Below are 12,214 nucleotides of genomic sequence, written 5' to 3'. Positions count from 1 at the left end.
AATTCACAATACAAATGTAAATCTTGTAATTTCCGTACACATAATCTGTAAATGCTTCCATATTCACATTTAAAGAGCCATTACTTCTGACTTGATTTCATTGTCACTTGGATTCTTGAGACACTATATTTGGGGATCCTCTTTCCTCTGTTTTTTGCTTTTGCTCCTGTGGGTGGGGATGTGGCTCAGGAACTGTTACAGTGCTGTTGTGATTGCTCCCTTATGCAACTGGTTTTATTATGTAGAAGATTAAAAGCGGCTAAAATGGGTTTTTTCCCAAAGGAATGAACTTTTGGATTTCACTTAGGTCCCCTTCCCAACATTCAAGCACTCGTTACAGGAGAGAGCAATCAGACTATAAGACAATTGTTGCCAGGGAGGAGGGAACAAAGCATTTTTGGGTGGGGGGGCAGGCAGTCAGAGCAACCAACAGGGGAAAGCAAAGGGGGCTTTTTCACCAGTAGGAAGCTGTAGCATTCAATGAAGAAACGTTTTTAAAGAGGGAGGGCACCGAAATAAAAGACATTTCCCCAGCAGTAGGAAGGCGAGGGGGCAGGGGATAGCAGCAGTTGTGAATCAAGTCTCTTCTCACTGGAGACAGAGTGTTCCTTCCATGCTGGGGGTCAAGAACAGGGAGCTCATCCTTAATAAATAAAAAGAGTTCCGGGGCAGCACATGTCCATGGATGGGCAGGGGAGTGGCAGTCAAAGACTTCAGCATCTGCGACCAATCGAGTTTGGCCGAGTCCTTCTAGCTCCTCCCACGCCCCACGGAGGCACTGCCACTGTCTCAGTGGCCAAACAGGGCCCAGTCACACCTCGATGCTGGGGTCAGAGCCCAGGCCCTGCTTTTGCAACAACTCCTCTTGTTTCATCTTGGGCTTCTCGGTCCGGGTGTGCCAGACGAGCACCTGCAAGATCAAAAGGGGTGTTTCTGTTTCTATTTCTCTACTACTGGTTGCCTGAGTTTGCTTGTGTTTTCCTCTTCCCACCCCACCCCTTTTCCTTTTCAAACATGTACCGTTTCAGGGGCAAACATACAAAGGTTTTCCACTCGCAGCGGCTACCACCGTCCACCATTTTGTGAGGAAGGGCAGTAGGACCATCTGCCCTTGGGGGCGGCTGTACCAACTGCACTAAATTGCTTCTCGACATCTCAAAAAGGAACTTCTCAATGGGAATCTGACTGTCATCAGGCCTGCCTCGTCCAAGACAAACCGCCTTAAAATAGCTGCTGCAAACTTCCTGCTGCTTGAGGAAGTGAAACCATGTATTAAAGAATGTCATGCACACACACTCTCCCCTTGCCCTGCTCATCTGCTAAAACACCGGTCAGGATTCAAGGCAGCCTTCCCTGACCAGGTGTCCTCCAGATATTTTGGACACCAACTCCAATCAGTTGGAGACAGCACAGTTTTGTGTTGGTGGGAGATGATGGAAGTTGCAGTCCAGGAGTGGGGAGCCTGTGGTCTTCTGTACGTTGATGGACTCCAACTTCCATCAACCCCAGCCAGCATGGCTAATGATAAATAGCTGGTGGGAGCTGTAGTCTCCATGTCCCAACCAATCAGGGATCACAATATTAAATGCACTTACAGAGGTGTAAAGCAGAGATGGGGAACTCCTGGCCCTCCAGCTGTTGTTTTACTCCAATTCCCATCAGCCCCAGCCAGTGTGGCCAATTATCAGGGCTTGTGGGGTTGGAGACCAGCAACATCTAGAGGGTCACAGGTTCCCCATCCTTGTGGCGGTCAAAAATATTGTCAGGTCCGAAATAGTTGCTGCATTGGCGAGTGTGTAGGGGAATCTGTAGGGGACTCAATAGAATCATAGAATTGGAAGGGACCCTGAGGGTCATCTAATCCAACCCGCTACAATGCAGAAATCTCAACACATGGTCCCCCATCCAATTTGAAACCATGCCAGACCCTGCTTAGCTTTACAAATGTGCCAGCAGTTTTACTGATGTCTGCCAACCTGCTCACCTTGGTGCAGTTGTCAGCCTTGGGCTCCAGCTCCTCAATTGACACCAGTGACTGCAGCAGGCTGCTCTCCAGGTAGCCGCGCTCGGCCAGCAAGTCAAAGTGAGCTTCCCGATTGGCCAGCAGCAGATCGAGGGCCACGGCAAAGCCGGCCATGTCCATGGGGAAGGGCCGGTTGGGCTTCCAGGCCGTGTAGAAACCCACCACTTTGCCGTTCTCCACCAGGGGGCGCTCAAAGCGGAGGCCTCCCACCAGGCCGACGGGCCACACCGAGACGCGCTTGGTGGAGCGGATCTGGTTGGGGACAGGGTGGAGCAAAGAAGGAAAAAGAGGGGGAGAGTTTGATAAAACTGCTTTTAGAATGCTTCCATTTTTTGGAACACTTTCTTTAAAAACTGTGGCTGTGTTTGCAGCCCTGGGTGGGATATAAATTGAACGACAACACCACCACCTTCTGGAGACCAACGCTGCCTGGTTGCAGCTCTTTGTTTAACAACCTGTTTATTCCCATCTCTTGTGGTAACCTGGAACCTCTCCCCAATAAAGCACCCCAAGAATCCTGCACATGCTCATTTGCCAGACTACCTTAGCCATGTCTACTTAGACAGTCTGACAGAATTCAGTGTGGGCTTCTCCCATGTAAGTCACATAAGTTAGGACTGTAGCCTTAGTATGTAAGGAGTAATTCCTTCTGTTCAACCCCACCCTCCCCTGCTGTCAGCTATGAGGCTTGCACCTATGTCCGAATAAACTGACACAACTGCAGAATAGATAGATAGATAGATAGATAGATAGATAGATAGATAGATAGCGGAGTATCCACTTACTCCCACGGAATCCCACCCAAACCCCAAGCTTTGTTAAATCCCTGGGAACATGGGAGCCAACTCTTAGGGGCCAAGGTCCCTATTCAAATTGGCACCCCTGCCTGGGAAGAGGGGTTGATTGTAAAACCACTCTGAAAATTATAGCTCTGTAAAGGGGAATAGGGACCTCCTAGCGATTCCAAAATAAAACCCCAATGAACGACACCTCCCAGGATTCTTCAGGGGAAACCATGACTATTTAAAGTGGCGCGATACTGCTTTAAATGTACAGTACAGATGGGGGATAAGTCACAACCGATGGAAGATTTGTATTGTTAGTATCATCTGACAATGCTTCTTTCGCCTCCTCCCCATTATATTTGTTAAAATAAAAGGTTTTGTTTTTCAGAAGAAGAAGAAGAATATGGAACATTCTGGAATCTAGGAGAACCGCAATCCCGCCCCCCCCAATCTGTTGCACCCCTTCCTCCCGGCACTGACTTCGTCAAAGAGGCGCAAGCTGTAGGTGTTGTCGTCGTCCGCAAAGTACACCACTGCCTTCTTGCCCAGCTCGTGGTTCTCCCGCAGCCACTGCAGGGCCAGGTTCCGCTGCTCCACCCCCCGGGGCTTCAGCCAGTTTGGGTCGCTCTCCTTGCGCTTGTGCTCCTTGGGCGTTTCGGTGTGCAGGTGCGTGAAGTGCAGGTGGCTCTGAGCCAGCAACTCCGAGACCAGCTGCGTCTTGGCCGGCGCGTCCTCCACCACGATCCAGTGCAGGTTCTTCACGTGCAGGAGGGTCTGCGACAGGCGCACCAGCTCCGCCTTCTGGACCAGCCTGGGGAAGAGGAGGCCAGAGAGAAGGAAGCAAGTGAGAAATCGGGGGACAGATTTAGAGGGGCTCCAGCCACAGCTTTGGTAGCAGAGCATGCAGAAGGTCTCAGGTTCAAGCCCCAGCATCTCCAAGCAGGCCAAGGAATGTCCCTTGTCAGAAGCCCCTGAAGAGTCACTGCTAATGGTCCGGCTTTGTATAAGGCAGCCTCTTAGGTTTCTATTTCACAGATTCTGTGTTTGTGGCCAAGATCTGGTGGAAGACGTTATTCGCTATCTATTCATCTGTCCTTTATACAGTGATCAAAGAAAGATTTCTGGAAGAAACGGCTCAGTTTATTTGGAGCGACACTAACTGCTTTGGGACACATAAAGTCGCTTTTGGATTACAAAGGGAGAATTAGATAATGTTGCTATAAATTGTTTTGGAGACTGGGAGGTTTAATCTGAAGTTGGCTTAGCTGGTGGTATTTCTGATTCTTCTTTTCTTTATACTATCAATGTTTGTTATTTATTTGTTCCATAGAGTTGGAGGGGGCGACAAGGACCATTTGGTCCAACCCCCTGCAACACAGGAATCTTCTATTATCACTACATATGTATTTTGGTACATTATAATGTAATTATCATGGGCTTTGGACAGCACAATAAGCTTATTGGATATGGTCCTATTTAAATCAGACTGCTATTCAGAACCACAAAGATGGGAACCTCTGTTTATTTTTAGGGGAAAGGCCCTAACTCAGTTGTAGAGCCCCTGCCCTGCCTGCTAAAGGTTGCTGGTTTGATCTCCAGCATCTCCAGGCAAGGCCGGGAGAGACCCCTGCCTGAAAGCCAGGAGATCATCTGCCACATAGAGATGGATGAACCAGTGGTCTGACTTGGTATATGGTAGCTGTCAGGAGCTCGTCCTACACACGAGTAGGACCCTGACAGAGACATATGTTCTCTCCCTCCTGGTCATTCGTTCAGGAGTTTCAAAAGCTTTCTTCTGCCCAAACATCACAGCGACCAATGCCCACAGACATCGGCACACTCAGGGATCCACAGAGTCTGCGCAGTTCGCGTGACAGACCTCAGCAACTCAGCATTTTGGCTAATCTACTGTATTTACATATAAACACACACGGATCACTGCAACATGGCTCCCTCTCTCTCTAGCATTAGACAGCAAAGAGAAAGAACAAAGGACAATAGTCCCACCTCATGGAACACAGTAACACAAATATCCTGTCTCCACCACTTCCCATTCTGTGGAGTCAAAACATATACCGTCATGTGATAGACAACAATCCCATGACTGCAATCATGAAGCAGGAATTCTAACAGTAGCTTCCCGTGTCTTAAGGGAAGAGCTCTACCTCAGTGTTAGAGCATCTGCTTTACGTACAGAAGGTCCCAAGTTCAACCTCAGCTTCTACAGGTAGGGCTAGACTCCTGTATGAAAGCCTGCAGTCGCTGTCAGTCGAAGTGTAGACAATGCTGAGCTAGATGGGACCAGAGGGTCTGGCTCACTCTAAGGCAGTTTCCTATGCCCCTGAGTCTCCTCTGATCAGCAGCACCTCTCTCACAGTCCTTCCTTCCCAGGATACTTCTTCATGCAAGTCATGCCCTCAGCTGCTGAACTATGACCCAGAACCGACACTGTCCCTACCCCCAAGGATCTGGCACCTTACCTAGCGTAGGTGGGCGTGACGGCATAAATGACCGGCAAGGCTTGTTCTGCTGGCTCTGGGACTTTTTCCCGCCCCTGGAGCCTCTTCAGCTCATTCTGCAGCTGAGACAGCTTTTTCTCCTTGGTGTGGACGAGGTCGCTGGCTGACTTCAGGTGCTGGGTGCAGTCGCAGGGCTGTCCTGAGGCCAGAGGGAGGAACATCAGCACACAACTGCTGCAATAATATCCATATATATACACACTGTATTGGCCTGAATATAAGCCTCACTTTCCCCCTCAAATTCCAACCGTCAAAAGTTAAAGTGCAGCTTAAATTCGCGACCTTACAAAAATGGGCTTTTACGATATCGCTGCTGAAACAGAAATATAGTAAAACGGAACAATAAAATGTTTTATTGCCGATTTGCGAGCTTAAGACTGTTCATTTGCCATTTACGGGTGTGAGTGCCTGCAGAATTATAGCAATTGAATAGCGATTTGCAGTTGTACGGTAACTTTTGCGGGCTTGCAAGATCAAAGGCTTAAATTGGCTCGGAGTTACAATTCTACCAACCACAGCGATTTTCAGCCTGTAACCCAATTTTAAGGGAGTGGCTTATATTTGGGTATTGTATTTTTTCTTTTTTCCCCTTGAATTTTAAAGGTGCGGCTTATTTGTGGGTGCGGCTTATATTCAGGCCAATACAGTATGTATAAGAATTCTGGGAACTGTAAATAGCCCCTCACAGAGCTACAATTCCCAGAATCCTTAACAAGTCTTAACCTATAGTATATTATCGTGGTATGGGAGCAGCTCTGAAACGGATAAAAAAGCTTTACAGAGAATAATTAAAATTGCCCAGAATGTTATTGGGCTCCAACTACCAACCCTGGATGAGATCTTCACGTCTCGCACTTTGAAGAAGTCACACAATATCCTGAGAGATCCCACCCATCCTGCTCACAACTTCTTTGAACTGTTGCCTTCGGGCAGAAGATATAGGACAATGAAAACACGAACCACACGCCTTCTGAATAGTTTCTATCCAAGAGCTCTGATTGCACTAAATAATGATCTCAGGGCCAGTTGCAAGAAATAGCAAGCAGGGAGTAGGAAGGAATGAGACAGGTTTTTAGGTTATGTTATGCTTTTAATAGGTTATGTTACATTCTGGAGTATGATATGTTTTTATAGATTATGTCTGAATAGGATGAGAGTGTTGGAGATACGTGCAAATGTGTATGTGAACCCGGTCTTTGGGTGGGTGTTTGATTTTCGTTGTTGTGTATACTGTGTATATACGGACAATGACAATAAATTTATCTTAATCTTAATCTTAATCTTAATCTAAAGTTCCCAGGAGAAGAAGGGGAAGGAAGCCGTATGGTGTGGATATAGCCCTGAACAATGTAAGGTAGGGTGGCGGCAACGGGTTCCATTCTAAACCAGAAGTGGGGGACCTGTGGCTCTCCAGATGATAATATTGGACTTTAACTCCCATGAGCTCGACAGCATGGCCAATGGTCAGGGATGATGGGAGTTGTAGTTCAGCAGCACCTGGAGATGACCTACCCTATCCTAGACACATGTCCCAACCAATCAGGGATCACATATCAAATGTACTTCCAGATGTGTAAAGTTGGGAGTCCAGCAGTATCTGGAGGGCCCAGAAGGGTATACCTCTCTGCAGTAGAGCATTGTCAAATTTTCTATATCCTCCTGCAGGCCATCATAAGACTATGATTGAATACAGACTTTGCTGTTTTAACATCGAGTCAGGTATTGTTTACCCAGCATTGCTAATTATCTAGCCTAATAGAAGAGTTCTGAGAATTCAAAAGTTTGCTCATAATTTGATTGGTCCTAAATAAAGGTATTGCCTGCTAATAGATATTGGAAAGTCCATTAAATAATAACAGCAGGATACCTCCATCCCTCCTTTGCTACTCACCCAGTTGCAGCAGTGCATACATCAGGCCGATCACCGACACCAGGAAATAGATGACAAACACGTTTTTTAATTTCACCTTCATGGCAGGGCCTGCAGAGATGAGCACCAAACAAAGATCAACACACGGCTCTGTAGGGAAAAATTAAGATACCACCCACACCATACATTTAAAGCACTCTTACGCCACTTTAATAGTCAGGGCTTCCCCCAAAGAATCCTCAGTACTGTAATTTGCTAACGGTGCTGACATCACAGAGTTACAGTTTCCAGCACCCTTAACACACTGCAGGATTCTTCATGACAGTTAAATTGGTGGTGTAAACATGTACACAGAAGGACGCTGCTGCATTCTACACTAGTTGCAGCTTCCAGGGCAGCCCCTGGCAGCTACAACATGTAGCACTCTGTGGCATAATTGCCAGGGGGCCGAGATGTAGGGTTAGAGGTAGTGTTCCTACTCAGAGTGAACCTACTGAAATGAATGGGCATGGTAGGTTCATTAATTTCAGTGCGTCTACTCTGAGCTCAACTGAGTTGGAGGCAACTCATAGTCACCCAATGCCACTCTCTTAAACTGGTCCTGTAAGTAGGATTGGAACCACTATAAAATTGTACTGCAAAACTCACAGGACAAAGAGATTAGGCAAGAGTAACGTGGTCACACTCCCCTTGCCCCTCAACCAAGGTTTATTCAGTACTAAAACCCGGTCTAAACCTAGATAGAAATACAGTGGTACCTCAGGTTAAGTACTTAATTCATTCCAGAGGTCCGTTCTTAACCTGAAACTGTTCTTAACCTGAAGCACCACTTTAGCTACTGGGGACTCCCATTGCCGTCGCCGGAGCACAATTTCTGTTCTTATCCTGAAGCAAAGTTCTTAACCCGAGGTAATATTTCTGGGTTAGCGGAGTCTGTAACTTGAAGCGTATGTAACCTGAAGCGTATGTAACCTGAGGTACCACTGTATATCGAGATAGTTTTCTCAAAGGTGGGTCACCACTACCCTCTTGAGCCCCTTGCTGAGGAGGGGTGTATTTGCAACCAGGAGGTAATTGTCAGAAAGCAGCAGACCACCTTTTTAAAACAGTAGGCACTGTCACACAATAATGCACTTACCACACTCTGGACTCACCTGGTCAACCCTCTCTGGCCAGCTCAAGGAAACCACAACAAACAAGGATCGAAAGGGCATGTGTTTAGCCAAATGATTCAATGTACTTTGTCCACATCCTCAGGCCTCAAAAGCTGAACCTGATCCCATAAAGCCAGACTAGACAGTGCACTGGGCACTTCAACTGGACTTGTCATAACCATGCCATCTAAGTAATGCAAAAACAAGAGACTTTTTTAAAAAAAAGTTAACAAGATTTTTTAAAAATATCACTTAACCATGAAAACCTCTAAGCAGTTTACATAAAATATAAAGGGTTGCATACAGTGTTAGTCCTGCTCAGAGTAGGCCCACTGAAATTAATGAAACTAAAAACTGTTGGTTTTAGTAGGTCTACTGTGGGTAAAACATTGTTGGATACAACTCAAAATACACATTAAATTATCCATAGAATCTGATGATAAAAACAAGTTAGCCTAATTTATTTTCAAAAGAAAAGCAGCAATTAAAAAAATACATACTTTATAAAATAAAATTATGCCCTGATATGCATCCCAGATTAACATGTCTGCATAGGCTTGCTTAAACAAAAAAGATTTTAGCAGGTGCCAAAAGCAGTACAGTGAAGGTGGCTGCTTAATATCAAGGGGCAGGGAGTTCCAAAGTGTAGTTCTTATCCTCAAAGTGCCTAGCAAACCTATCTCAGCCGCCTGATTCCCTGCCTGTTTCACTGCCTACAGCTCCTGGGAATGCCAAGGAGCAGTGCGGGCTCTACAGCATCAGGAGCGATCATGTTTGGACCCTCACATCTCATCATTCTTCAGAGACCAGGGTTGCCAGCTCTGTCTAACTGTCCAAATATCCCTAAGAGCATTCAAGAATCCATCAAATCCCATGACAGTCTCTAGGGATAGAGCATCTTAATGTGTTTCCCATCTCTGTAGGGAGGAAATGTTGCCCAAACCTTTACCAGGAAACAATCTGGCCAACGACAAGCCTGCAAGCTACGTAAATGCCTCTGGAGTTGCAGAGATGGCATCTGAGCACATACAGAGTGCCTTTACGTCTCTATCACGCGCACTCCTAGGACGAGAGAGCAAGGGCTTGCTGGCTTGTGGGATGCAAGCACTCCTAAGCCCCTGCAACCTCTTTATTTTAGGAACTCCGAAGCCCTGGTGAGATCTCTCTCCCTCTTTCCATGCTAAAGCCCCTCCCCTTCCCCTTGCAGTTACTGGGCAACCTTCAGCACTGCAGCATCATGGAGGCTCCGGGCACCCCTTGAAGCAGAGCCTCTCCATCTTCTCCTAGGAGCGCAGCAGCAACCCCACGCCGACGCCCCCACCCCCCGTTCAATACCCCACCCCCCGTCTCCTCTCTCCTGGCATGGGAAGGGAGACGGTGTGACACCGTTGCTATGGTGACGGAGCAAAGGCCGGGGCTCACCACGCTTCTGTTACTGCCACCCGAGGCGAAGGAGGGAGAAGGGTCAGGGGGACTAGGATCCTCAGCTGCTCAAAGCCCCCTTCATCGTATCCGGGGTCCCCACGGAGTCCCCCGCGCCGGCCAACACAGCACTTCCGGTCCAGCCGCTTTTACCGTCCTTCAGAGGTCCCTTCTCGTATAGGGTCCCCCGGCGCAGCTATTCCCCGTCTTGCCCGTTCCGCCCGCCTCCTGATTGCTTCATGCCTTTTCTTCTGAAATGTTGAAATACGTTGAAATGTTTTCCCTAGGTTCAACTGCACTCCGTTTTGTTCTCTTCTGCCGCGCTTTTAGCTGTTTCGTTTCCAGACAGGGTGACCGCGTGTCTTACTTTGCAGAGGACGGTCCTCTGTTTGAAGGGCTGTCAAGAGGACAATGGACCCCTCACAGAGCTTCAACTCCCAGCACCTTTAAATATATAGTGTGGATGTGATCCAAATCCAGATTAAAGAGAATGCACCCTATGAAGGGAGAGGACTTGAACTTGTGCATCTAGTTAGCACCCCTACTTGGGACAGTGGGTGGAGCAGGCACAGAAGTCACCTGGTCACAGTGGAATAAAAAATGTAAGGTCTTATATATATAATAAATGCTCAAAAATGTACCAACCAAGCATGTACATAGATATATGGACCACATGTCTGGAGCAGCACAGGAAGACTGTCCTGAAACCATTTTGACCATAGCTGTCAACATTTTCCTTTTTTTAAGGGAAATTCCCTTATTCCGAACAGGATTCCTCACAAGAAAAGGGAAAAGTTGACAGCTATGACTTTGACTCTCAAACTAACCAAATGTTTTCTCTGCAAGGAGGGAGGGGGTGAGGGAACCTTCCCATTGTCTCAGGAATTGGGTAATCACCATCTCAAAGCAATGGCCAGACTACCAGGAAAGGCAATCAGATAAGGCATTATCAGATAATCTGGCAGACAGGAAAAACAAAAATATTCAAATTTCTGTTGTAGACTGCCTTTTCTGTGATGTAGGTATGATGTTTGTGGGGGGTGGTCTTGAGCTCCAGGGCAGGGAATTTAAAATGTCTTTTTAAGGACAGGCACACCTTGGTTCTGGGCCCTCCTCTCTCCTGTGTGTGAGGGGAGCACCCTGTTGCAACAGCTTCAATAAAGATGAAGCTTACTAGCTGCTTTGCTTCTCAATATTCTCTGGTTGGCCTCTGTTATTTTCTCCTACCGATGGAGAACCTACAAAGGACTCTATAAAGGGCTCTTGTATACCCCATAAGGGAATAAGGGCAGATTTTGTTTACAGCAGAGTCTTGCTCCCCATGCATTTCTATTTAAATTAGAGCAAAATGTTTATCTAAATTGGCCATTTTTATGCAAACCAGTGTCCTTGTTGGGGGGGGGAGGTGCCATGCTTAAATCTGTTGCAGTAAAAACAGCACAAAAGGTCTTGCACCTTAAAGATTTAGCAAATTTATTATGGTGTTACATTTGTGGACCAGGTAACACTTCCTCAGATCAAACTCACTTTCTTATGCCTTTTTTCTTTCCCATTCATACATCTATACCCCACCATTTTCTCCAAGGAGCTCAAAGTAGCATACAGGATTCCCCCCATACTTATTTAATCCCCACAACTGCCCTATGAAGTAAGTTATGGTTGAGAGGCTGTGACTGGCCCAAGGCCACCAAGCGAGAGCTCCCTGACCAACTGGTGATTTGAACCCTGGTCTCTCCAGTCATAGTCTGACAATCTAACCGCTACACTACATAAGCTTTTGACATAAGGTGTTTTATTGTCATGTAGTTATGGGGAGACCCAATATGGATTATGTAAAGGTGGATGACCACTGGGTGCAGACTTTGCCCATGCAAATTCAACAGAGAAAACAATAAAGGTTCTATGGGAGAGAATTGTAGCCATTGTTGTTGTTTAGTCGTGTCCGAATCTTTGTGACCCCATGGACTAGAGCACGCCAGGCACTCCTGTCTTCCACTGCCTCCCGCAGTTTGGTCAAACTCATGTTTGTAGCTTCGAGAACATTGTCCAACCATCTCATCCTCTGTCATCCCCTTCTTCTTGTGCCCTCAATCTTTCCCAACATCAGGGTCTTTTCCAGGGATTCTTCTCTTCTCATGAGGTGGCCAAAGTATTGGAGCCTCAGCTTCAGGATCTGTCCTTCCAGTGAGCACTCAGGGCTGATTTCCTTCAGAATGGATAGGTTTGATCTTCTTGCAGTCCATGGGACTCTCAAGAGTCTCCTCCAGCACCAGAATTCAAAAGCATCAATTCTTCGACGATCAGCCTTCTTTATGGTCCAGCTCTCACTTCCATACATCACTACTGGGAAAACGATAGCTTTAACTTATCCCACATGGTCTAAGGCAGGGAACATGTGAGCCTCTACATGCTGGACTCCACTCCCATCAGCCCCACCTAGC

At 46.9% G+C, this 12,214-nt stretch overlaps 1 protein-coding gene across 6 annotated transcripts; it reads right to left on the bottom strand.

Moving 5' to 3' along the window:
• Window positions 1–406: 406 nt before the first annotated feature.
• B3GAT3 (beta-1,3-glucuronyltransferase 3) lies at window positions 407–10,248 on the bottom strand. Of its 6 annotated transcripts, none has more exons than XM_080984780.1 (8): window positions 9,774–10,248; window positions 9,295–9,413; window positions 8,336–8,538; window positions 7,219–7,308; window positions 5,289–5,466; window positions 3,289–3,619; window positions 1,985–2,275; window positions 407–910 (listed from the first exon to the last, which is right to left on the bottom strand). In XM_080984780.1, the coding sequence occupies exons 3-8, from the start codon at window positions 8,409–8,411 to the stop codon at window positions 812–814; spliced, it is 1,065 nt and encodes a 354-aa protein (XP_080840906.1). In that variant the 5' UTR covers window positions 8,412–8,538; window positions 9,295–9,413; window positions 9,774–10,248; the 3' UTR covers window positions 407–811. The 6 variants fall into 6 exon arrangements, with proteins under 6 accessions (XP_080840906.1, XP_080840907.1, XP_080840908.1 ...); XM_080984781.1 differs by having other exon boundaries at window positions 9,301–9,413; XM_080984782.1 differs by having other exon boundaries at window positions 8,336–8,561; window positions 9,324–9,413.
• Window positions 10,249–12,214: the final 1,966 nt, after the last annotated feature.

The sequence above is a fragment of the Podarcis pityusensis genome, assembly GCF_964106645.2.
Source record: "Podarcis pityusensis genome assembly, chromosome: 16".
In the NCBI taxonomy this organism is placed as follows: domain Eukaryota; kingdom Metazoa; phylum Chordata; class Lepidosauria; order Squamata; family Lacertidae; genus Podarcis; species Podarcis pityusensis.
Note: the sequence above shows the minus strand (reverse complement) of the source record. Positions and strands in the feature narration are given on the sequence as shown.